We start from the raw sequence: 25,127 nt of genomic DNA on the forward strand, positions 1-25,127 counted from the left end.
TTCCTATTTTTGACAGTTTAGCTGTTCATTTGAAAAATCTTAATTTGGGCATGTCTCTTGCAGCTACTGACCATTCATGTGCCATGTCCCTCTTGGCAACACACATCAGTTTTGACTGGCATCTAATGCTGTTGCATATTGACATGGAGGCAGAGTAACTCTGCGGTTGGTAGGCTAAGCCTGCAGCCATGAGACCACATTGACCTTTCTTTGGTATGAATGTTGTGGGTTACACAGATGTATGGGTTTTTCTGAATAATATGCATTTTGTTATATTTTATATGGTGTGTATACTTTTGGCTCATGAGTTCTCTCTGTCTGTTTATCTGCAGGGACGGATACACAAATCCTGTTTTGCACTTGTAGTTCGAGAGTAAATTCTGCCTTGAACAGCTCTGATAAGCTCTTTTCTGAACTGTCTCACAATTTAAGAGCTTAGGGTAAGTAAAAAACATTAGCAACTCATGATACACATCATGTTAAAATCTGCCAAATCAGCCCAAGGTCTTTTATAAAGGTCTCTTCCCACCACATTGCAAAGATCACCACTTATTCAGAACGGGTTATATTAATAATTTTATTTTTTTTAATATACATTTTTATTCAGAACTGATTACATTTAAAAGATTATAGAACGATTTAAGGACGTTCAATTATTTCAGAACAGTGTGCTAAAATGACTCTTGTGGGTCAGTTATTTTAGTGAAGCAAACCCATACAGTGCTACATATAGTGCTAGAGTCCAATTTCCTGAATCCGTCACTGATGAGCCGGTTCTTTTTAGTGAATTACACAGCATGGCCATCTATTGTCCAAATTCTGAACATGACAGAAGAATAGTGATGAGACGGTGATTTTTAGTCCATTGAAATAACTTGGAGTTGACTCGCTAACTGAACTGTTAATAGTTATTTGTTTCGTAATCGCCAAACCAAGAACTTATGTTGTTCTTAAGGATCGTGAAGCTATTGTATCTTGTCGTGTTGACTGTGATTATCATAATAGAAACGTGTGGTTAAAGATTGTATGGACACATTAGGGTTTTGTTGTAGTAGGCTAATCGCTTGAAGGCTTTTCTATAAAATAAATCAAATATTCATTTGAGAAATTGTATAGGCTACTGAAGAAGACCAATCATAACCTCTCAAATGGTTATATATAGCCTAATGTAAACACACCTTTTGGAAAAATTCTGTTAAATGGCTATTTACTGGCAACGGACTACTGGGGAGATTAAATGCAACAACAACTTTTTTCTCTCTCTCTCAAATATTTCAAAACAAATAGTAACTGGAACCGTTAAGTCCTCGGAATGTTAAGATGATTATTAGGCTACAGTATGATCCATCCAAAATCACAAACGTCAGATTCCTTTCGATTCCCATCTCTCAACACATTTCGCAAGAAACTGCAGCACCTCGGACAATTCCTCACCCGCCCCGCCCTCACGGAATGATTGACATCTGGCTATCCGATATCTCACGAGCGGCACCAGCTACATCCAATCAACGGAAGATCTGGGACTTGCAGTCGTTGCCCGTGGATACAACAGGGGGAGCTTCAAAGCGCTTGTTTACAGTTGCGAGCGGCAGTCTGACTGGACGGAGGCATCGGCATATTCCTGCAGATGGGCTAAAGACGAACCATCTGGGAAGCGCATGGACAGTTATCTTCAGCACAACTAAAGAAAAAAAGCCAACTCCAGGTTATGTTGCAGATGCTTACCGACAGCTAATAGAATCACTGGGTTCTTTTCCTTGTACGACTGGTGCGCATTTTGCCTGGGTTGCTTTAGGACAACAGCAGGATCTAACATTCTGTTACAACTGACAAGCTTTTTGTCGGACCAAACTCACTGGGCAAGATGGATAACGAAAAGTACTTGCCAGAACTGATGGCGGAGAAGGATTCTCTGGACCCGTCCTTCCAGCACTCATTGCGTCTTCTTGATCAAGGTAAGTCCCGCTGTCTCCTGTCAAACTATTCGTGTCACCGCTCTTAAATTCCTCTACGCGATGTTCTGTGCGTTTTGCGCGATCACTGGTTGAAATACTAAGGAGATGATGTTTATGATGAACCTTTTATTTGGTTGTCCTACTCGCTTATTGTAACATATTCAAACATAGGCTACTATAAATATATGCATTTGTACATTGTGGCAAGCCGTTTTAACACGAACTACAAGAGTAATAGCGGCTTTTTTTTTTCAGTTTTACTATCAATTCCTTAGGCACTAGTTATTCCAGTGGCTATCTATCTGTTGAATTTGTTGTTGTTGAACCACTACTTTTCCATTGCATACTAGTACTTGTTCCTTTGTTTTAGTCACAAATAGTGACAAACAACTAGCTCATTTGTTGGTGGTACACTGAAAAAAATGATTCGTTGAATTTAATTAAAAAAAGTATGGTAAGTGGTTGCACACAATTGATTTTAGCTACATTTAAATAAATGCATTAAGTTTAGTTCAACTTAATGCATTTGTTTAAATGTAGCTAAAATCAATTGTGTGCAACCATACCATATTTTTTTTAATTAAATTCAACTAATCATTTTTTTCAGTGTAACAAATAGCATTTTTCTCCAAATATTTGCTAGTAGTAGGCTACTAATCTCATGGAAACTAATACCCTTTAGGTATAGTGTGTGTTCACATTGTTACTATAGTAATATATTTAATATTCCTTTACTTTTTTATTTATTAAAATTGAACTGCGAAGTATCCATTCTAACTAATGACAAGTGAAATAAAATGTAACTAGAAATGTTACTAGTGACATTTGGGTTAGAGTCTCTTTGGATATGCTAATGAGTAAATGTAAGTGAGTATGCTGTAACCTAAAGAGGCAGCATAAACATACTGGTTTTATTTTTTTCATATGTGTATTTTTCTGTTCTCTGTAAAGAATTAAGCATGTTCATTCCTCAAGAGCATGAGCTCATTTGCGCTTCCCTCAAGGAAGCAGAGCAGATTTGAGTCTAGACTCTAGAGAGAGAGAGACTCATTAATTAATCCGTTTTAAGAGCACTGCACAGAACCAATATCATTGATAACGAATGTAGCAGGTGCAGTTATTCACATCTCTGGATTGGATGCAAGACTTTTGGGGCTCTCAGGCAAATAAGCACTGAATGGAAAGTGTGTTTAAGCACCAGAGAGTTCCATCCAGAAATTTGTGTTTTAGAGTTTTGTTCTGGGCTTTGCACTCAAATGCAAAGACATAAACATCCGTCCGTTCTACTTATCTTTATGAGCAGCTTAAAGAAAATGTTGAAGGGATGGTTTGCCAGTTGGTGGGAACATTCATAATTCAAACAAAGACTCGCATGACCGTGAACATGTTCAGAATGTTGGTGTTGCATGGAGGCTGTTGCATGAAAGTAAGTCTGGCAATATAGGCAAAATGTCATTGTTTTATTCCTATACCTTTCTTTATCCTACCAGTTAAAAAAGTTTGGCATGCCATTGTGTGCTCCCTTGCAATGTACATAGCTGTCATAGATTGCGCGCTCCATCTCTTTCTCTCATCCGAATGCTCTCTGTTGCACAAGTAATATGTCAAAGTTATTTACTCATGAAAAAATGTGATGCTGTTGCTTGAGATGTGTTCCTCGTCGTGCGATCCAATGAAAAATTCCACTCGATTCACCGGGCAGAATCGGCCGTAGTGTCTCCAACTAAAACCATAGAGCTTTAAATCTGGTGAACCAGTGCGTAAGAGAGTCCGTTTGCAGCTTTAGGCATGATGCAGCCATTCTTCAATTAAAGCTGCACTTATGCAATAGAATGTGTTCCCTGGCTGTTACTCTTGGTTGCACTTTGCCCAAGGGGGTGACTGAAGGTTTAGGAGCTCTAACACTAAGGCATAATAAGCTGCAGAATCAGCATAATGTGAAACATGTTCTTTCTGTGCAACTGTTCATATATAAATGGGGTCAATATTTACTCACCTCCATGTTGTTCCAAACCTGCATGGTATTTTTTAAACCAGAAATATAGAAGTTTTTATTTTATTTGTATGCTGTTTTATTCTTTATAACATTGAAAAGTGAACACGTCAAGCGCCAAAAAACACAAAACAGCAACAATAAATAAATAGATCACTATAACTCATCCGCTTTGTTGCACAGATATTTTGTAACTGGGTGGTAAATTTTGGGTGAACAATTTCTTTAAAAGGGGTTGAGGAGTATATGTGCAGGGAATAGTGTAAAATCAAATTAAAAATGTCAAAGTAAAGAGAGTACAAAGTTTCACTTTTTCATAAATTTAGTTTATGAAAGATATATTCAATATCCAAAAAATATCTCTAATAATGGTCATTCCAGTCTAGCTTTGCAGCTTAAAGCTTCCAAATGCAGATGTCATTAGACATCAAACCTGTCTCATTTCTCAGCAAAAACGGTGTGGTCTCTCTATCTCTTTCTCAAAGCCGCATCAAGATGCCAGGGTGGAAGATATTAGAGTTCTGTCGACAATAACTGAGATTTCTGCAGAGACCGCTAGGGTTTGCCGTGAGAAGGACGGTGCTGTTGTCAGAGCGAAGAACCGGGGGTATGACCAGCGTAGCGGATAACATTTTTCACACTTTCACACTCAGCACTTTTCTTACTTATCATCCCATCTTGCTTCCTTTCACTTTAAATTGCAAGGCCTTTTAGCAGGATATTTTGAAGTGAGAGGCATGATGACAGAAGGACAGAGTTTTAACCTCTTTTCAGTTCTTGGACAGTTTAGCTTACAGAAATTAAAACGAGAGAGGGAGCGAGAGAGAGAAATTGAGCAAGCCAGGAAGAAAGAGACTGCTTCATAAGTGTATTTGCTCGTTTATTAAGAAAGATGCAATTTGCAAGTAATTAGCTAACATCTCTCAATGTTTTATTGGCAGAAATCAGCATAGGCGTCCTGGGGTTTGGAGATGTTTGCGTGGCTGCCAAATCTTGAGAAAAACTTGCGCTCTTATCTCCAGTATACTACAGATGGCTCATGATGTCATGTCGAGTAGCTCTCATCTTAGAATCCTTAACTAAATTATGTAATTGGCAGGAGAAGAGGAACACAAAGAGAAGCAACTTACAAATACACATTTGCACATGCATTTACACTGTTTGCAATTCTACACAGGCCGCTAAACAACTCTTAACTGGCTGGAAACAGATGCAGTGGGAGTTTTATTAAACCAGCGCACACCAACAGTCATTACATTAACACATTTGGCAGATGCTTTTATCCAAAGCGACTTACATTGCATTTCAAGGTCCACATTTACTTTCTTATCAGTTCTTGCTTTCCCTGGGAATCGAACCCATGACCTTGGCGTTGCAAGCTCCAACGCTCTACTGTTTGAGCTACAGGAAGGCTAAACTCCAAATCCCACACAATCTTTTTACTTAATTGCTTTAGAAAGGCCTTTCTTTAGAGAATGTGAGGCGCTAATTAGGTATTTACTGTAATTACACTCCATTAAATTAACAACGGATCCATAATTGGGTCTTAGAAAGGTAAAATTTAATGTACCAGTAACGACTTAGACCACATACCTGTGCTTACATTTAGTAGCAATGTGTACGTGTGCTTGAATTTAGTAAGCATATGTATTTCTGAAGATGGTTGTGTGAGTCTGGGTGTCACTTGATATACATCATGATTAAATGCATAGTAAATTATGCCAAATTTATGTATGGAAAATGACATCACCAAATGCATGAGGAAGATTCAATGTTGCACGCTTTCGTCGCTTTTGTACTTTACAGTACTTGAGTGCGACGCTTTCTAGAGGCAGTTTAAAAAAAAGGTTAGTTTTTAGAGCTTCCACATTAGAAAACTTGTTTCTACATTATTGAACTCAAAATATTGATGCAACGATTGATGCAATTTTGTGAGAAAAACAGTCAGCGGTAATTTTGCATGGGCAGATGTTTAGCTTTGCCACATCTTTAGCTGTGCTTTACAGCGGTCAATATTTAGCTGGTTAGCATAAATTAACTTCTGCTGGTTTATTCTGCAAGCATATACATTAAAAGTACTTCATTATATTATAGTAGATGTTTTAGCAGTGCCAGATTATATGTGGTGGTCTCAGTGTACCAGCTGAAATCATTGGCAATGCCAATGGATCAGTCTCTCCAGATATTATAGACCATCTTGGTTTTGCCATGGTTATGTCATATCCAAACCACCATTTACCCAGAGGAAGGAGAAGAGAGTGAGTGATGGGAAAAAGAGGAAATCCTTTAACTCATGCATGCTGCATCCCTGGTTGAAGAATAAACAAATGCTTGTGCAAAATCCCCAAAACTCCCAAAGCACAGCATGTGCTTTGTAAGATGGTCTATAAGATACATTTAAGATTCAGGAAGGGACATTGATTCTTGCTATGATAGAGAGATCTGTAAAAAATGAGTTTTTTTCTCTCTCTCTGCCCTCTGGTCTGTGGCTATATGCCGACTTACAAAACCACCCACGAGCAAACAGAAACAGAGCCTGGCATTGCATCAAATGCCTTGTGAACGGAGATAAATAGAGACAGTTAGAGAGATAAATTGCAAGTAGAATGGCACTTGATTGAGATAATAATCACTGTCTCTCAGACACCCCGGGCAGCATTAATATCTTATCATGTGTGTACGTGGATAGCTGTCGATGTGAGTTTCTGACCTGAGATCAGGTCGGTTTTTGCTAATATCACAGTACTGGAGAGAATAGGATTAGGATAACTGATCTAGGATCAGTTCTCATGAGTATAGATGCTCACAGGCAGAATGAACAGATCTTTACAAGCTGTTTTTATCTCTTTTCCATTATTCTAAATGAGCGACCTTATGTCATTGCATAAAAAAAAAAAAAAAACATTAATGACAACATAACTTCAATATGGACGATGCATCAAGTATCTCTTGAATATGTACTGCTCTATTTTATTGCAGTGAACAGATGTGCTGCTATCTTGAAATTAATGTTTTTTTTTTAGATTGGGAGTGATTTTAATATTTTAAGTAAAAAAAAAAAGGTTTTATCTGTGATTTATTGCATTTGCATGCATCAGAGGGATACAACAATAGTGTTTGCACTACAAATGAATGTAAACCAAATGCAACAGGACAGTAGAATGCTTTAGTGTTTTCTGTGTATGACTCAGTTTTTTTAATTATTCATATCCTTGTAACGAATTGCCTGAAGTTGGCATTAAAAATATCTTCTTTTTTTTTTTTTTTTTTTTTGCTTTTGCCCTGTCACTTCTTGATCCTGTTTAGGCAGCTAATGACTAGTTATTATTGCTGGATGTCTTTTACCGAGAGGATTTTAGACACGCAGCAATGCACTCTGTGTGAAGTGAGAACTGTTTCCTGAGAGACTTGAATTGTTCCTCATAAAATCTAATGACTGCTCGTTAACTGCAGTCAACACATTGATTTTACCCTTAACATCTGATTAAGGTTCCAAGTTATGTCAAAGAAATGACTAGCCAGTGTAATTTACTGGTTTATGTTCTCCACGTTGTGCTGGGTGATCATCTCCAAGGGAAGAATAATATTTAAAGGTGAAGATGTCATTTCTTGCACCATTAGCAGCCCCAAACAGGTTTACACAAATAATGACAAGCTTGTTTTCCTTTACTTAGTCCCACCCATAAACTCATGCAGTCGGTAACAGCCGGTTGAGCCGATGTTACTATTTCCTCAAACAAACAGATTGCAGGTGCTGCTAGTTGCGCGGAAATGGCGGGGTTTCACCTTTAACGATCAAATAAATCAATTCAAGTATCATGAATCACGTTTACAGGACTTTTATGAGAGGGAGTAGTCCGTGCGTGTCAGGTGTGACATTGTTTTCAGAATCTATTTTTACGTTCGTATTTACTAAAATGCAATAGATGTTTGTGCGTCACCTCCGATTATTCCTTCCCGGTCTCAAGCCGCAGTCGTTTCGCGGCTCGTCTACAGGTATAATCATCTCCAGCGGCCCTTGTGTGATGGGATGGGTGATTTTAAAGCATTCTCATCCCCCATAAAACGCAGCGATGTGGAAAACGTGCCACGCTTCTCATTTTCTGTTTGACGGTACAGAAAAAAAACGGCGGTTTTGTGTCTGCGTTTGTCAGTCTCAGCAGTTTCTGTGTGGGGGGCTTTCTCAGGTCAGCTCGAAAAACAAATGAGCCTGGATTCTCAGACGCCGAGCTCTGATTCGACACGACGGGTCAGGGATAATGAGCCGGAGCGTGTAGCTGTGAAATACTGTCTCTGTGAGTTTGAGGAGGAGAAGCACTCTGTTCCCCCCTCCCTTCCTCTCCAACTTGCCCTTGAGAACTGGAAATCTGTAACGTGATATGTAGCGGTCTTACCGAACAACCTGTGGTGACCAATAAACCCCCTCGACTGCAATATTTCCATAGGCTGCTGAGGGAGAAACTGAGTCTTTGTACAATTCACCCAAAAATGAAAATCTTGTCTTCATTTACAAACTTTCATGTAGTTTGAAACTTGTATAAGTTTCTTTCATCTTTCAAAATGTATTTTGAAGATTCGTCAAAGTTGTTTTCCAAGCCAGCCACTTATTTTGGCTATATACATCAATGTACAAAAGTTTTTAGTAAGATTTTTTTAGGGCAGTAAAGACCTTTGTATGTTACAAATAGGGGTGTAACGATACCCTCATGTGACAATTCGATGCATATCACGATACTGAACTGAAATCACAATACGATATTATAGCGATACTCCAATGGTAAAAGGTTAACAAAAAATGTACTGTTGATCAAAATGGTAAATTTGGTATTACATTGGGTGAGTAAATGAATAGGCTTGGACTTGGTGTTGATATCCCAATGCACAGGACAATGGTGACACCAGAATAAAAATATTCATGATTCTGAAGCTGAAAATACAGTTCTGTCAGGACCACTACCGTCAGATATGATTGACAGTTAGCATACAGTTTGGATTGGTGGTATGGTTCCGTTCTGGGCAAGAACTCCCTGCGCATCAATGCTGCCTACTATGGATAAGAGCAGGGAGAGCAGCAATAACCTCCCTTGGGGTAAACAGTACAGCACCAACATGAAAGTTTGCAAGATTTTAAAGTACAACATAATTCGATAATTTATTCTGATTCAAGGGGAATCAGAATGCCAAATCCTGACTGGGAGAGAGGAGGAGCTGGGGATGGAGGAGGGTAATGAGCTCCTGAGAAACGCGATAGCTGCTGATAACACTGAAGGAGCTTATATATGTATACGGTGATAGGCGTCGTATTCCTATAGGTAGATGTGGATCAGCTGAGGGTCACCTGATGCGAGCTTGACTAACGTGATCTGCCAGAACTAATGCTACGCTTGATAATTATTTTAGACGAATATGCTTGCACTCTGTCACTGACTAGATATATTTAAAACTTTTTACTGGTAACATAAGACATTTGGCATTATCAGGGCTCACAAATATTCCCCAATTGCATTATTATACATTATATTCAACATTATTTATAGTAGTTTAATGTACTGACACTAAAACTATTTAAATTGAAAATTATATTTTGGACTATCCACGATACATATTGTTTTTTTTTTTTTTGTATTGCAATATATTGTGACATGATATATTGTTACACCCCTTCAAATAAATGCTGTTCTTTTGAACTTTCTATTAATAAGAGAATCCCCACTGACCCCAATTGTTTTGTAGTAGAAGTATATCAGCATAATCGGTTTTTATTTTATTACATTTTACTTATTTAAAATTTAAGTCATAACTCAAAATTTATTTCTCAAATTTCATATGCACGAGAGGAATTTAGCATTTCAGTGTCAATTCTGAAACATGAAAAACAGTGACATTTGGTGATTTTGTACATTCAGCTCTAATTTTACCACGTTTAAATCCATTCTGCATATTTAACCAGTCTGTAGATTCCGTCTGGGTTGACTTACTGCTTCACAAGTCTTAATTCTGTCAAGTGATGATCCAATTGTCATTTTTTGGTGAACTGTTCCTTTAAATCACGCATGCTCGCTTTGTCTTAGGATGAACATGACATGGGTTCGACACAGCTAAACGATCCCAATCTGTGCTCAGGAGTGTTCGGTACTTACATTAGGGAGCTCGCGGTGAGGCTGTCTGGCAAACCTTCAACCCGCGGCACTCTAATGTTAATCTAGGCCACCAATCCACCCCTGTGGTGCTCCCCTCCTCATTTATACAGTATTAATCTTTTACTGCTGCAGGATGTTAATGCATCGCTCAGAAGAGCAAGGGACAGTACAACAGCAGCCCTGGATAACAGAGGATTAGAGAGACACTGAGTGAGAGAGAGAGAGACTCCGTTAATCAGTATGTCTTTGTGCTCCGGGCTACAGTTTGAATAAGGCCGCACTTCTCCGTAGGGGCAAAGTTATTTATGAAGGACTGCCACCAAATTTAATTTCAAAAGGCAGGGAGAAGGCAATAGGAGAACGAAATACAGGATGAAATTGTAATTGTAAATGGGTGAAAGAAATAGGAGGAGGGAAAACAAGCAGGAAAGATAGGAAACAAATAAATTGAATGAAAGTAAGATGAGTAATAGAATATGATAGTATGTAAATAAGAAGGCTGTTCTTGGTGCTTGCTGTGTGACTGAAGATGGCTCTCGGAGACAGACAATGTGGCGGAGACTCTTCAGAGGGAGGATAGCTGGCAATGGGTCCAGATTCGTCGGACTCGCTGGGTATCACCGGAAGGTGGGACGCGCTTGAGTGCGATTTCAGAGAGTTCTGTGATCTTCACACATCCAAAGGTGTTTTTGTCTCTTTTCACAACGCAGGGTGTTTCTCAAATGCAGATGCTTCCACTAGGAAGCTAAAATCTCCGACAGTACTCACAGTATGAGTGTGATTTGTTAGTGTATTTGTGTGTTGACGTAAATAGTGTGTGCGTTACATTGACACTGTGGCTGACGTTGATTCCTGTTAATACTTTTTTTTTTGTGTAGCATCTTTATTCTGAAGCAGAACAACAGAAGGAAGATCTTGAACCACGTCTGAAAGTTTGAGCTGTGATCAAAAATACATTGCAAGTCTACTGAATGTGAAAGGAATAGTTTGCCTTTAAAATGTTTGTTTGAGCTGAGTTTGAATCTGGATCACAACAATTGTCAAATTGCCATTTCCTTTCTCTTGTTTCCCATTATTTCCTGTCCTCCCTCCACTGTAGCTATTAATAAAAGTGGCAAAAGGGATCAAAGAATAGATTTGCTGCATTTTTCTCTCTCACTTCTGTTGACATATTCATTTTTTATAATCGTAGTTTACTTTAGGTAAAAAAAAGTCTGTTCCACCACAATATGCTATGCATAACTATACAACAGTTAATTTCATGTCTACAATATGCAGTCCAACAGCACTGGAACTTTTACTGTTTATCTCTTGTTAGTGTTTATTCCAGACGTCAGTCTGTGTATTAGTGGATTATTAGTGTATTAGAGTTCAGTGACTCTATAGGTTATATTGTTACACTAGTAGGTGACTGTCTTTAGTGAGTCATTGAATCATTCGAAATTATTTGTTAAAATGCTGATTCATTCAAGAACGAAACTAGTGACTTTAAATAAGACATTGATTCATTCAATCAATCAATCAATCAATCAATCAATCAATCAACCGATTTGTTCAAATTAACTTCATTCAGGGATGAATCATCACTAATGCAACTGCACAAATATATTTAAGCCATCTTTAGGCTATATAGCAAAAATGTGAAAATCAGTTGCATTAATGATGATTCATCCCTGAATATAGAGAATGTCTATTCATGATATTCCTTTTGAATTTCAAATTAATTTGAACTAAAAGTGATAAAGTACAGATATAAAGTATATATCATTTTTAAGCACAAATCTAACAAACATGTAAGTTTGGATTTAATACAGAAAGAACAAACATTGATTTATAACATATTCAAGATATATTCTCTGAAGTCAAGTAGATTGACTTTTAAAAAAATGTTTTATGTTTTTTGTTTAAAAATGACAAAATATTTTTACTGCTAAACAAGACAAATACTGACAAAAACCATTTTATCTTTTGTAAGTGAAAGTGCTATATGATTTTCTGCTCAAGGAATCTAATATATTTTAATATTCAGATGAAGAAAGAGCATGTGAGGATGAGATAACGCTTGTAGTGGTCAAGGAAGGGCCTTGAAAAGTCAAACCTCTCTCTCTGTCTGTTTCCTACGCTACTCTCAGCACATTACCGAATAACTTCTCTTTCTACAAAAGCCTGAAAATCCACTTAAGTTTCATTTACTGATATCCTGTTTCTTCGCCTCTGTGCTATTAAAGATTTATGCCCCTCCATAACCCGGCGAGATCCTCACTTTTCCCCATTATACCCTATAACGGTGTGTGTGTGTGATGTCATTCCTCTTGTGGATGAGAGTCTAAAAGCTCTGCAAGAGAAGCTTTATGCTGTTATTTTTATTTTTTTATACAGGCTTGCAAAGAGAGGAGAAGCTTCCTCTGTCAATTTCAAATGGCTCCTGGTGGTCTGGTTTGCTCTGCTGTAAAAACATGATTACAGGGCATTTTTCCTCTTTATAACATGGTCAATAAAATCCAAAATAATTATTGCAACAATTATACACTTGAATTGTTGGGCTTGGTGCTGATACAACACTTTTGAATGCTAATGAATCATGGGTAATCCGGATACAGACCATCTTGTGTGTATGCATTTTCTCAAAGTCTTTAACGGGGGCCATTGTCCACATATAATGCTTTTTTGCACCAAATTGTCTCATTTTAGTTTTTTGTGACCATTATTCACCAGCTCTCTGACCCTGTATATTAAATACAGGCTCTTTTTGATACTGTACCTTTAAGAGTTTTGTTTTTATGGATAACCTCTGTGTAATTCACACAGTTATTCATCAGTGTCTTAATCATGGTTGTGATATCATAAATGTAAAGAGTTCTGAATGAGTCAGTTTTGCACTTTAGTTTCCATGGTTTCAATAGATCAGAAATTGTGCATATTAGAGCAACGGTGAATTCCATACGGCGTTTTTGCGACCTTGAAGGGCACTTCGGGAAAGCGATGCCATTTGCCATTGGCAACTTGTGTTCAAGTCTCAGCTCGAGGTTCAGGCTTATTTGTTCATTAATGACATCATCACTGACTAGTCGACGTCGACTCGACTTTAATCACTTAAGCCGGGGACACACTTAACGACTGTAAGGTCAATTATGAATGTAACTTGATACTCACGACTGATCATGCCCAAACACAGCGAGTCAGAGACAGTTGCGCTGTTTAAAATCTGCTCCAGTCGTTGGAAACAGTCTGTAAGTGTGTTCAGTTCAGTCTTAGAATGTTTCAGCTAGTCGTTAAGTGTCCCCGGCATTAAATGTGGACTTAAAAATATCTGTTCAACCCCTAGTCTGAATACATAGTATTCAAAAAACAGTAGGTGAAAACTCCCCAGATGACCGAATACTTCTGCTGAGATTCTGAAGTGTGCATACGATGGACACTTTACTATCCCAAGAGGCCACAGGGGAGGGTTTATGAATGGAAGTGAAGCGACTCTGGTAGGTCACGTGACAGTAACAACATGGCGGATGTAGTGCGTCCGAATTGTATTCATACTACCCATTCCTACTATATAGAGCAGGGACAGGGAACGTTGGTCCAGGAGGGACGCTTTCCTGCAGAGTTTAGCTCAAACCCTGAAAAAAAAGCACCTGATTGTAGCCTTAGTGATCCTGAAGACATTGATTAGCTGATTAGGGCTGGAACTTAACTCTGCGGGACAGCGCTCCAGGACCAACATTTTCAACTTTTTAAAAGTCGCCACGTAAATTCAAATTCAAATGTAGTAGCTACTCAGACTCCGGACACAGTGATTGTCTTTAATTGCTCCCATTGTCAAGTGCATTCCAAACGGCTACATTGTGACACACAAGTGCCCTGCTCCCTCCAATGTCCACACTTCAAGGGCTCTGCCCTTCGGATTGAGTAGGGCATAGGGATGCTCACTTCCGACTGGAATTTACACTATTTCTACATAGTACATCAGACTCTTATTTCAAAAGAGTAAGAGAAATCCTGTTCTGTGCATTGTGCATAATTCTTTCCAAGTATCACTAAGTAAGTAAGTTTGTATTGCAAATTATTTTTTGTCATCTTTGTATTGTACACGATTGTATCTTTGAAATACACACAAGTAAAATGAATAAATAATAATTTACTGATTTAGATTTTTTATTTTTTATTTAGAAGAATTTAATGAAAACTGCTCTTAATAATGTTTTTAATGCCGTTAAGATGTTTCTAGAATGAAACGCCTGCAAAATGCTAGAAAGTGGAGCAGGCTTTATGCTAATAGTTATGTGAGATTTATATAATGCTTCATTCTTTTTATTAAATTGACAGTGTGTCTTTTTTACCCACCCATTATAAGATTAATGTTAGATGTATAAGCCTGCAAAGAAACCTTTTCATTTCAATTCAGATTTCCACCATAAATATTGTTTTTAAGCAGCTTTACAGTGGATTGTGCCTCACAACCCCCCAGAGCGAGCTAAAGGCGACAGTGGTGAGTAAAAGGATCACAAATAAAGGTATGTAAGGACATGAAAGTAGTTGCAAGGAAGAGAACTTAGATACTTAGAAATAGATACTCTCCCCCCCCACACACACACACAATACTATGGACATTTGTTTCAATTTCTAGCTATCAAAAACTATGGCTGTCAATAGAATAAAATAATCATAATCAATATTGTGATTACCAATTATTTTTTAGGAACCAGAATGAAACAGTAAAACAGTTATAAACAGAAATATTATTTTGAAAGCCTTTGGACTAAGGTATACATTTAGTGTCAATACCGAGGTAGCAGAGGCTTGTATATCATACCGAATTTATCCTACTACTGTATTCTGCTGTACTCTTTGTCTGTAATACCATGTACAACTTGGCAGTGAAAGCTCACCAGTGTTTTTCGCAGTGGGAGAGACAGAGAGAAAGGTCTTTTATATCAGTTGACATAACCAGCAGACAGATGATCATTTTGTCTTAAAGGTCACAGAACATACTAAACAGCAGTTCCAGTATTATCAGAGCAGCCGACTGTATTTCATCCGTATTCGCCCACTGGGTCTTCAGCTGTATTTTATGGCGTGTATAGCTGTCTTCCATTTAGCGAGGTTGCTTCTATTTTACTGCCCTGCCTGACTCTCCAGGTTCATTTTCTCTTCCTTTCTCTCTCACCTTCTTTCTCTCTTTTTAATGAAACTCTTCTTGCTCCTCATGCTGTTTACTATTGTTCTCCATTCAAGCCGTTTGAGTCCTGACCTGCTGTTGGACTTGGTTCTCGTTAAGGTTGGCACACGCATCGGGTCTTTTGGCTTGTTACATCTCTGACCCGTGAGCAGGTTTGGTCGGTGTAGCTCATTAAATACAGGAGTACGCGCTCACCCCTCCTCTCCTCGTCGGTTTGCTTTTCTTGTCTGGAAACTTTTAACGGCAGGCAGTCTGTTCTTTTGCTCGCTCTTTCTCTCCTGCTTTTGTCTGAAAGCCCATTAGCTAAGATGTCTTGGTGGTGCTGAAGCCAGCGAGGGTTTTCAGACCAGTTGCTGAGTAAAGGGAAATTAGAACTACCTGAAAAAGTAGCAGACATGCAATTATACTCAATGTGTCTTAAAAAAAAAAAAATCTAAATATGCCAGTTGATCACCATTGTGGGTTTTTCTGTAGGCGATACCAGATATAATGCAGTCTTTTTCATATATACTATATATATGTATATATATATATATATATATATATATATATACACACACACACACTGATGAGCCAAAACCAATAAGACCAATTAATACCATTTGACCACCTGCCTAAAATGCTGCCTAAAAAGTATTGTAGTTTGCGAGGTAGAGCCACCGTGGATCAAATTTGTTGGTCCAGCACATTGTTGTATCTGTTAATTTTATTTAATGGACCTGAGTGAACATGAACTAACGATGAACATTTGTATTTTTATGTTAACAAAAAATAATAAATACTGCATTAATAATTAATTAATAATAATATTGAATGCACTGACTAATAAGTTCATAACTAATATGGGACCTTATTGTAAAGTGTTACTTCTTTTTAGCTTTCTTTTTTTATTTCAGATTTAGTTTGAGTAATTGTTGTAATTCATTCAACTTTTTTGTTTTACTTTTTATTTACGGTTTTCACATTTAAGTTTTTCATCTAACATTTATTTTATTTCAGCTTAATTTTAATTAATAAAACCGATTTTTAACAAGTTTTAGTTATCAACCGTCTCAAACTGTCATTTACTCAAGTAAATGAAGACATTATAGCTGAAACGATCATTTCTTTATGACATTCGTTTATTGATAAGTTGTGTTCGCACCCAAGCTTTTCAAGCTGTGATTAGAAAAGAACTGACGATTTCCATTGATTTCGGCTTGAAGTGTCGCATCTCTTTCTCTGGAGACATGATTATGATTATCCTGCAGACGCTGCAGTACATACACGCAGCCCAAAGCTCCTGTGAGAGCGATGTAAGTGAGAGCTTGCTGAGATAAGGGAGATAGATGCCGTCCTGGTTATAGATCTGCGGTTTAGAGGTGTTGAGACACTGGTTCTAATTGCAGCCGAGGTGTGATTTTACTTTGCTGAGGTAGAGGAGAGAAGAGGATGTATTTGGACAGTAGAAAAACGATGTCACGTTATTGTACTAACACATGAAAATTATTTCCTTGGAGCATTTCATTAGAGTAATTTCATGGTCCTTTTTTGTCTAACAACTTGCAAATATGAGAATTTTTTGATAGATGTTTCAGCGTCTTGCTAGAATTAAAGTCCCCCTGTAGTCAATCATTTTATCCCTTAAAACTCATTTTTGATCACCAAAATTACATATTTAAGCGTTTTTTTCCTGTGAAAAACATTTGTCATGCCTTAAAATAGCTTGAATGTAACTCTACACCCTTGCTTCATTTAGTATACGCAGATTTATGAATATGCAAATTATCCCTGACTCACACCAGCTCAGAGATTCACTCGGCCAACTTTACTTAAGTTACTGTAGTAAACGCTGCACAATGGTATCGCTCTTTACAACGTCAGACACATAACGATAATTAATATGATTAGCCTTTTGCTTGACTATGTTATCAAAGAGCTAATAATGTGTTGCTAATGTTGCATAAATCAGCATCCTCCACTTCAGTTGAGAAAGGCATATAGTTCATCATAACATAATTCACCCGCTATATTGCTAAATCTACAAATCAACAGAAAAATATACAGGGATAACCTGGCTTCTCTTGAGACTCCCCTGCTTTGCAGCAGTTTGCAGCAGATATGCTAAAGCCCGCCCAACTCGTGACGCGATTGGTTACACGGTAGTTTGTGAGTTAAGAGTCACTGGTGATTTCAAACCGTGTTTTTGAGACTGTCTTTGTTTCACTGGACTTTTAAGGAGAAAATACTCAGCAATAGTGTTGACCCTGAATTTGCACATGGTTTGTCTTAAAGCATATTAAAAACACCACATAAACAATTATTTTTGAAGGGACTTTAAACTTCAGTAGCAAACTCTGCGTTAGACATGGTAAGCTAATTTCAAACTGTTCAAACGGTTTATTTCAGTGAACTGATTCAAAGCACTGATTCTACGATTCAATTGCTTCCCAGAAAAGTTCACAAACTCTTTGTGTGGCGTGTTTATGGTCTAAAATGATGTAACTGCTGTTTATTTTTACTTTTATTGTTATATTTATGTAATATCGTAGGAGCAAACAGTGTGAAAAACGTGCCTTATATTTTAATTCGATTTTTTTATGAGTCTGTCTGATTCTAATTGTCAACAGAGGTGGACATGATGGACAAACTTTCTGAATTGAGTAAATGCATAAATATTGATATGGCCAGAAAACGTATAAATATTTAAATGTAACACCAAGCGCTGTACAGCGACCCTGCTGCGGTGGGGAAAATATTGAGTGTTGGTTGTGTGTATAGTTACTTGTTTAGTTTGCAAGATGGTAGTTGTATCAAATGTTCTCTGTGTTAGTTGCTGATAGAAACAGGAGATGGCTGCGATAGGAAACGGAGAAAGTGTGTGTGTGTGTGTGTGTGTTGTCTTTGTTCTCCCTTCAGTAGAATCAGATAAGGGTTTCAGAGAGGCGATACAAAAGCCATTCGAGCTCATTTTACACATCCAGACACATGAGCCCAATCCGCAGCGAGACAAACACTCAGGAAGATTGAGTGTCCGGCCTCAGCCGAAGAACGGATCAAAGAATCAGTCCCGCATCTCAGACAGAGAGAAAGAAACGAGGGCCAGACGGATGAGCGTGAACGTTGTTTTGTAGCTGTGAGAGATTGAAGGAAAAGGAAGGACGAAAAGGGGGGGAAAAATGACAAATCAGCTCCACGGGTGAACTCATTATGAGAAATCAACGAGGCACAGAAATGGTCTTTTATCAAACTCTGACGCCTATAACAGGACAACAACCCACTGGGATAATGCTGTAATGAGAGGTGTGTGAGTGAGAGAGTGTTTATGTTGCACCCTAATAGTGTGTTCTTTGAAAAATAACACTTAAGAGTCCACCAACGGTTGCCACAGTCCCTTCTAAACACAATGAAGGGAATGAATGTCATGTTTTTAGTTGTATGGATTATTAGTCACTGTTTTCAATGCACAGTGTAGATGAAAAGCTCTTTTGAGACGGGGTCGGTCACTGATTAACTACGGTTGTAAAAGCAATTCTGAGCAAAGTAATCTGTCTAATTGATTTAGCTTGTTTATTCAGATATGGATCCAAGCGTATCGCATAAGATCTATTCTTTGTAAAATTAGATTGCTTGCGCTAATTTGCTCTTAAAATTTGAAGATTTGTGTAATGCAGCAGGTCTGAAAACACATCACTGATTTTGCGCTGAATGTTTTTGGGAGTTTAAACAATAGAACTTTTGATGAATTTGTTGTATTGAAAGTAGTGCTGCACGATTAATCGTATCGCAATCGCGATGTCAAGCCTACGCGATTATATGACGCAAAATGCTGCGATTTTTTATTAAATAAACAAATTAGCGCTGTTAACGCAATTAACGCAGCATCTGTTAATTTTTGGCATCCTTTGGCTATAGTGTTACCTGATCCCGCTCTTATTCATGCAAATGCTTTTAAACCATTCATGCGCGATAAGACAAAAAAGAACGCGCTGTCAGTGAATGTCCTCCTGACACACACACACACACACGACCCACAGATAGACGCGCGCCAGTATCAAGTTCTCTTTCGCGGTAGAATGAACAACACACATGTATGCCAAAATGAACGCGCTGCCTGTGAATGTCCTGACTGTGACAGACAGAAAGACTCGCGCTAATATCGTGCGTGCGCACAAAACAGCATGGCAGAATACAGTTCTCTTTCGAGCTTGAACGAACAATAACACACACAATTATGCCAAAATGTCTTTTTGTCGAGTATCTTCATAACATAAGAGTAGTCTTATGATGAACGTGAAGAGTTGTGACTCGTGAGAGAATGAGGCGTGTGAGATCCGCGTCTCTGACAGCAGCGACTGGTCTTAAAGGGACAGTACACAGTAGCCACTAATTATATCTGTCGCTAAAGTTAATCAAAGAACAAAGGGAACAGAGAAAAACACTCACTGCTCTTGACTAAATAACTTTTTTCTTTAGGCAGATTATCATTAATCTGTGTGTGCATTTATTTTCCTTGAGAACCAAGCAAGTTGACTCATGAAACCATTTGTTTATTATATCGCATATCGCAATCGCAATATTGACCTCTATTATCGCAATATGACATTTTCCCCAAATCGTGCAGCCCTAATTGAAAGCTGTTTTACGAACTTTTATGGGCATCAAGGAAACATGCCTGAGAATGCTTGAAAACAAGGGTCTGTTGTACAGTTTTTTATGTACTATACCATTCAAAAGTGTAGGGTCAGTATGATTATTATTATTATTTTAAAAAGATATGGGTGTATATTACTTTCTTCTTTCAGCCAAACACAATCGGAGTTATATTAAAAAATATCCTGGTTCTTCCAAGCTTTATAATGGGAGTGAATGGTGCCATTTTTCTGAAGCCCAAAAAAGCATATCCATCCATCATAAAAGAAATCCATACGGCTCAAGTGGTTTAATAAAGGCCTTCTGAAGTGAAGTGAAGCATTGGGCGTATGACTTAGGCGTATGACATTCGTTACTTCTCACCAGACCTTACGCTACACCTACGTCATACGCCGGAACTCAACTCTGTCTTTTTTGGGCTTCAAAAAGCTTGGAAGAGCCAAGATATTTTTTTATATAACTCCGATTGTGTTTGGCTGAAAGAAGAAAGTCATATAAACCTAGGATGGCTTGAGGGTGAGTAAATTATGGCACCATTTTCATTTTTGGGTGAACTACTTTTACTTTTATTCAGCAAGGATGCATTCAATTGTTAAAAAATGATAGTAAAGACATGTATAATGTTACAAAACAATGAAAGAATCCTGGACAAAATGTATCATGGTTTCCACAAAAATGGTTTTCAACATTAATAAGAACCATTGTTAATAATTAGGGCTGTGTATTGGCAAGAATCTGGCGATACGATACGTATCACGATACATGGGTCACGATTCAATATATTGCAATATATTTCGATACTGTGCATTAGGCGATATATTGGGATTTTTTTAAAGTAGGACTATAATTTTAGAAAAAATTATATAAAAAAAAAGACATGATGTGCATAAAAGTCAAAGAAGTTTACTTTAGGTTAACAATTCAGTTCACAGAAAATCAGACTGCCAGTTTGGTATTGTGGTTCACAGGTTCTTATTATAGTGAGCAAATTTGTATATTTCTCAAGTAGGCCATAATAAAAGAAAATACATAGCCCCTGTCACAATACAAAACAACAACGTGAACTGGACGAAAATGAATGAAAGTGAACAAAATGAATGTGTCATATAGGCCTATTGAAATCAAGTTTTTATTTGATAAAAGATTTTAAAAGAACTGGACGCGCGAATGAGGCAAATTAACGTCTGCCGCGCTAAACGCCTCATTCGTGCCACAGGACCTACAGACGCGAGTAAACGCGTCTTTGCATTAACTTAACATTGAAATCACTCGCGCCAGACACTCTATTCGCGTTTGGTGTGAACGCAGCTTCACGGTGCGCGTCCACTACAGCGGCAAAACTACGCTCGGTGCCGCTGGCAACGCTGTAACATCTCCGCTTTGGGGTGTGTCTGTTACGAGTGTGTTTGTTTTTTTTCAACACACGGACAGTATAATCATCATGCACGCGATTACATTTAGAAATAGACAAGCTTTGTTTCCAAATGCACCAAGCAAAGATCCTTTCAATTTTATAAACCCAGCCAATATAATAACAATAAACACATCCAAAATAAAATCTTTAACATATATAAACAACTGCAAAGCATCTAATTTGTAAACAAAATGATTTACGCACTAAATCCATCATAAACTGCCGACCGCGTTTTTCGCTTGATATTTGCATAAAGTCGAGAACTGCCCAACCTTTTGACGCTCTCAGTCGCTCTCAACGCTTTCTCCGGTCCTGCACTGCTGAGCGTGAAGCTCGACTTCCATGGAATGAATTGAAAACGCTTGCTCCGCTCGCTCCGTGCCAGTGGACACGCACCGTTCGGCGAGCCTTTTAAACAACATAAACGTGAACCACCGTCTTACCATGAATATTTTTGGACGTAAAAAAAAAAAAAAAAAACCGATATTGCGTTTTTGAAAATCGATACAGTATTGCAAAATAAAATATCGCGATACTCATGTGTATCGATTTTTTCTTACACCCCTATTAATAATTGAGCATCAAACCAGCATATTAGAATGATTTCTGAAGGATCATGTGATGCTGTGGTTGAGCCACAGTTTCCATTCTTTGTGCTTATATCGGTGGTGCAAAAGTACTGCGTTTTTATGACAAGAAAAAAGATATGCAGAGTTGGAATTCAAATCTGGTTTGGATCATGCAATCAAACTCAGTGTGAAATGTTTTCTTGATCTGCCACACTGACTAAATAAAGACCGACCGTATCCCAAATTCTAGATACTCCACCTAACTCTCAGCGACATCCGGAAAGCGTTTTCAGGCTGTTGACTTTCTTAAGATTTCCCACATTCATTTGTGCATTCGCAGCAGGGGAGTTCAGGCACCTCCAGAACGCACACAACTGCAGCTCATAGCAGGAATACTATTTCCTTGCGTGTAGCAAGAAGACGTTCAACCGGAATCCCAGCGGCGTCCATCAAACAAACCTCGCTGTCGTTCGGCAAATATCACCCAAGCTGTTTATCCAGGCTTTCCCCGCCTAGAATAAACAAGCACTGATTAATTAATGACAAACACACACAGAGATGAGATGCAAACAAACACAAATGCATATCCACAGAATGAACAGACGTGCACAGCCTCTTGCTCTTGTGTAGTTTAGATCAGCGTGCTGCACTCCTGTCTCGGTCTAATTTAAATTGGCATACTTTGAAACAGCTGGGTACAGCTCTGTCAACCACACACAAATAACAAACACCCATCCCCATAGACGGATGAATTATCATATTTATGGTGTCTTGTGACCCCGTGAGCTCTGTAATAAAGAGCCCTGATTCTGATCGAATGGGTATTTGATGCATAGATGATGTGAGTCTGAGTGTGTGGAGATTTGAGAAGAAAGGAAACACATGGTTGTGAATTTGCATGTATGTTTTTGTATGCATTGCGCCGCTTTGAGAAAGAAGCATATTGATGTTCATCTTGTTCTTGTCTCTCTGATAGTTTAAGGATATTTTCTTTTATGATAAAGGTTCAGTGATCACCCAGCTAACAGGGAACACTCTAAAAAATGTGGCTAAGGTTCTCCCTTCATGTTACTGGAATGTTCGTTCAAAGTTATCTGGTCTTTAACTCTTTCCCCGCCACTAACAATTTTCTGGAAATCCATGTTTTCACTGTTATATGGTAGGGGGGCGCTAATATTCGCATGCAGCCCCTAAAGGGACATGTGGTGGGAAAAAAAAAAAATTCCTGAGAAACTTTGCGTTGTCTCCAAAACCTTTTGAGCTCTTTGCGGGTGAATGCTAAGTTTCTCGGGGGAACGCAAAACATTTGCGAGAGAACACAAAAGCATTGACAAAAACTTTTTCTTCCATCTCATATTATTTTCCTTCACCATGTCCCTTTAGGGGCTTCATACTATTGCGCATCTTCTGAATGAGCACGCTGGTGGGGAAAGTTAATAATATTTAGCTCAAACACATTCTTTATCGTTTATCATGGAACGTTGTTCTGAAACCGTATCAGTTAAATTCTTTTTAAATGTCACGACTTGTTTCAGAATGTTCAGAGAACATTCAAAAGTAACATTCCCATGTTTGCAAAATGATCAAATGGATTGTTGCCTTAATGTTCGCATAACCAAGAAAGAATTAACATTAAATAATTAACATAACGTAATGGGAACGTTAGGGAAACGTTCTTATGGTCTTTGCACACTGAGTCCGAAATTTTGGCACGTTAAAAAATAAATACGACCTCACGTTGTGTCAATCACGTTTACACACTGCCTCCGAAACTTTCGTCCGTCAGAAAAAAAAAAGTTGTCTGTTTTTTGCATCCATAGCAAGCATTTTGAGAGTTGTTTTAACAATTCAGAGCCACAGAATGATGAATACGAAATAACGCATACGTAAATTTCGGACCTAGTGTGCAAAGACCTTTAGACCATATTTTTGTTAGTTGGGTAGCGTTAAAACATACTAGGAGAGCCATAATCTCTCATGTATTATAGTCATTACTACGTTTAACTAATGCTGATTGTTTTCCCAGTAGCAGGAAAGAAGCGCTGGGCTTTGAGCAAGACACATGCTATTAAACAGTGACATTTCCAACACAACTGACTGTGTGTCACTGTCTAGAGCATTTCCGATATGGCCGCCACCCAGCTGTGATAGGAAGGACGATCCATCAGCGGAAAAGCGTTCTGTCTTTGTGAGGCAGTATTGAGTGAAAGCGCAGTTGGATGGGATTCTCTCCTTCCTCGTCTGAGCTATTGATTCGCCTCAGGTGAATTTATGGTGACATTCCTCTAGTTTGCACAAAGGGAAAAGCATTGTTGTCTTTGTGGAAATCACTCACCAAACTGAACAGCTCGTCAATAGGCAAGAGTGACCTGTTTGGCTTGGATTTGAGGATGTCAAAAGTTTTAAAGACATGCTTTAAAAAGAACCATACTCAGATCACTTTCAGTGGACTACTGAAGTGAGTGAAAGGGAAAAAAGAAGTGAGTGAAAAAGGTCTAAGTGGCCCTGTCCCAAATGGCACACTTCATATGCACTTGCGGTCTTGGGGACTTACAATGGGCGCAGTGTGCGCATGATTGCGCAGTCCATGAGACAGTGGGATGTCCCATTTGTCATTTTAGGTTTCAGAAGGGAGCTCCTTAGGAATGCACAGTTTTGCTGAGCTTTCATGAAGGCGAGCTCCACGGCAGATTTCTACCTGACAGTCAAAGGGCCGTTATTTCACGAAAGTGTGGACTAAGAGGAAGACACTGAGGGGTTAGGGTTAGGGTTAAATTATTGTATTGTTACTATTTAAATGTAATTTTCATTTATTTATTTCCATGTAGGCCTATTACATTTTTAGTATTTAATCTATTTCTATTTATTTGTATTTATTAATTAATTAATTACTATTATTTCTATTATTGTGTTTTTACTATTATTTACATTTAATTTATAATATTTCTTGTATTATTTATATTTATTTATTTGTATCTTGTCTATTTCTCTCTAGATATAAATGTCTAATCTCTTTCTGTGCATGTCATCATTACCTTTGATTTAACATTTGCCTTTACAGGGTAAAGTATAAAGTGAACATGGAACGCTTTGCATTCAGAATGCATGTTGTAAGCGAACCCTGTGCAGATTTAAATGAACTGTACAGAGAAGGCATCCCAAGATGGTTTGAGTCTGAATCGCTTTTCAGTTCAGTTCACTTCTAGTGTTCATGTATGTCATATACTGTATGTCAAAATTCATTCAAATTG

General features: G+C 38.1%; 1 protein-coding gene across 1 annotated transcript in view; it reads left to right on the top strand.

Moving 5' to 3' along the window:
- Positions 1-1,575: 1,575 nt before the first annotated feature.
- The window catches only part of khdrbs3 (KH domain containing, RNA binding, signal transduction associated 3), a 142,921-nt gene continuing 119,369 nt past the window's right edge, over positions 1,576-25,127 (top strand). The window contains exon 1 of the mRNA XM_084423515.1: positions 1,576-1,955. Coding sequence (XP_084279641.1) covers positions 1,865-1,955 — 91 coding nt within the window. The 5' untranslated portion in view covers positions 1,576-1,864. The remainder of the gene's footprint in view (positions 1,956-25,127) is intronic.

Source organism: Rutilus rutilus, assembly GCF_951802725.1.
Source record: "Rutilus rutilus genome assembly, chromosome: 11".
NCBI classification, from domain to species: Eukaryota; Metazoa; Chordata; class Actinopteri; order Cypriniformes; family Leuciscidae; genus Rutilus; species Rutilus rutilus.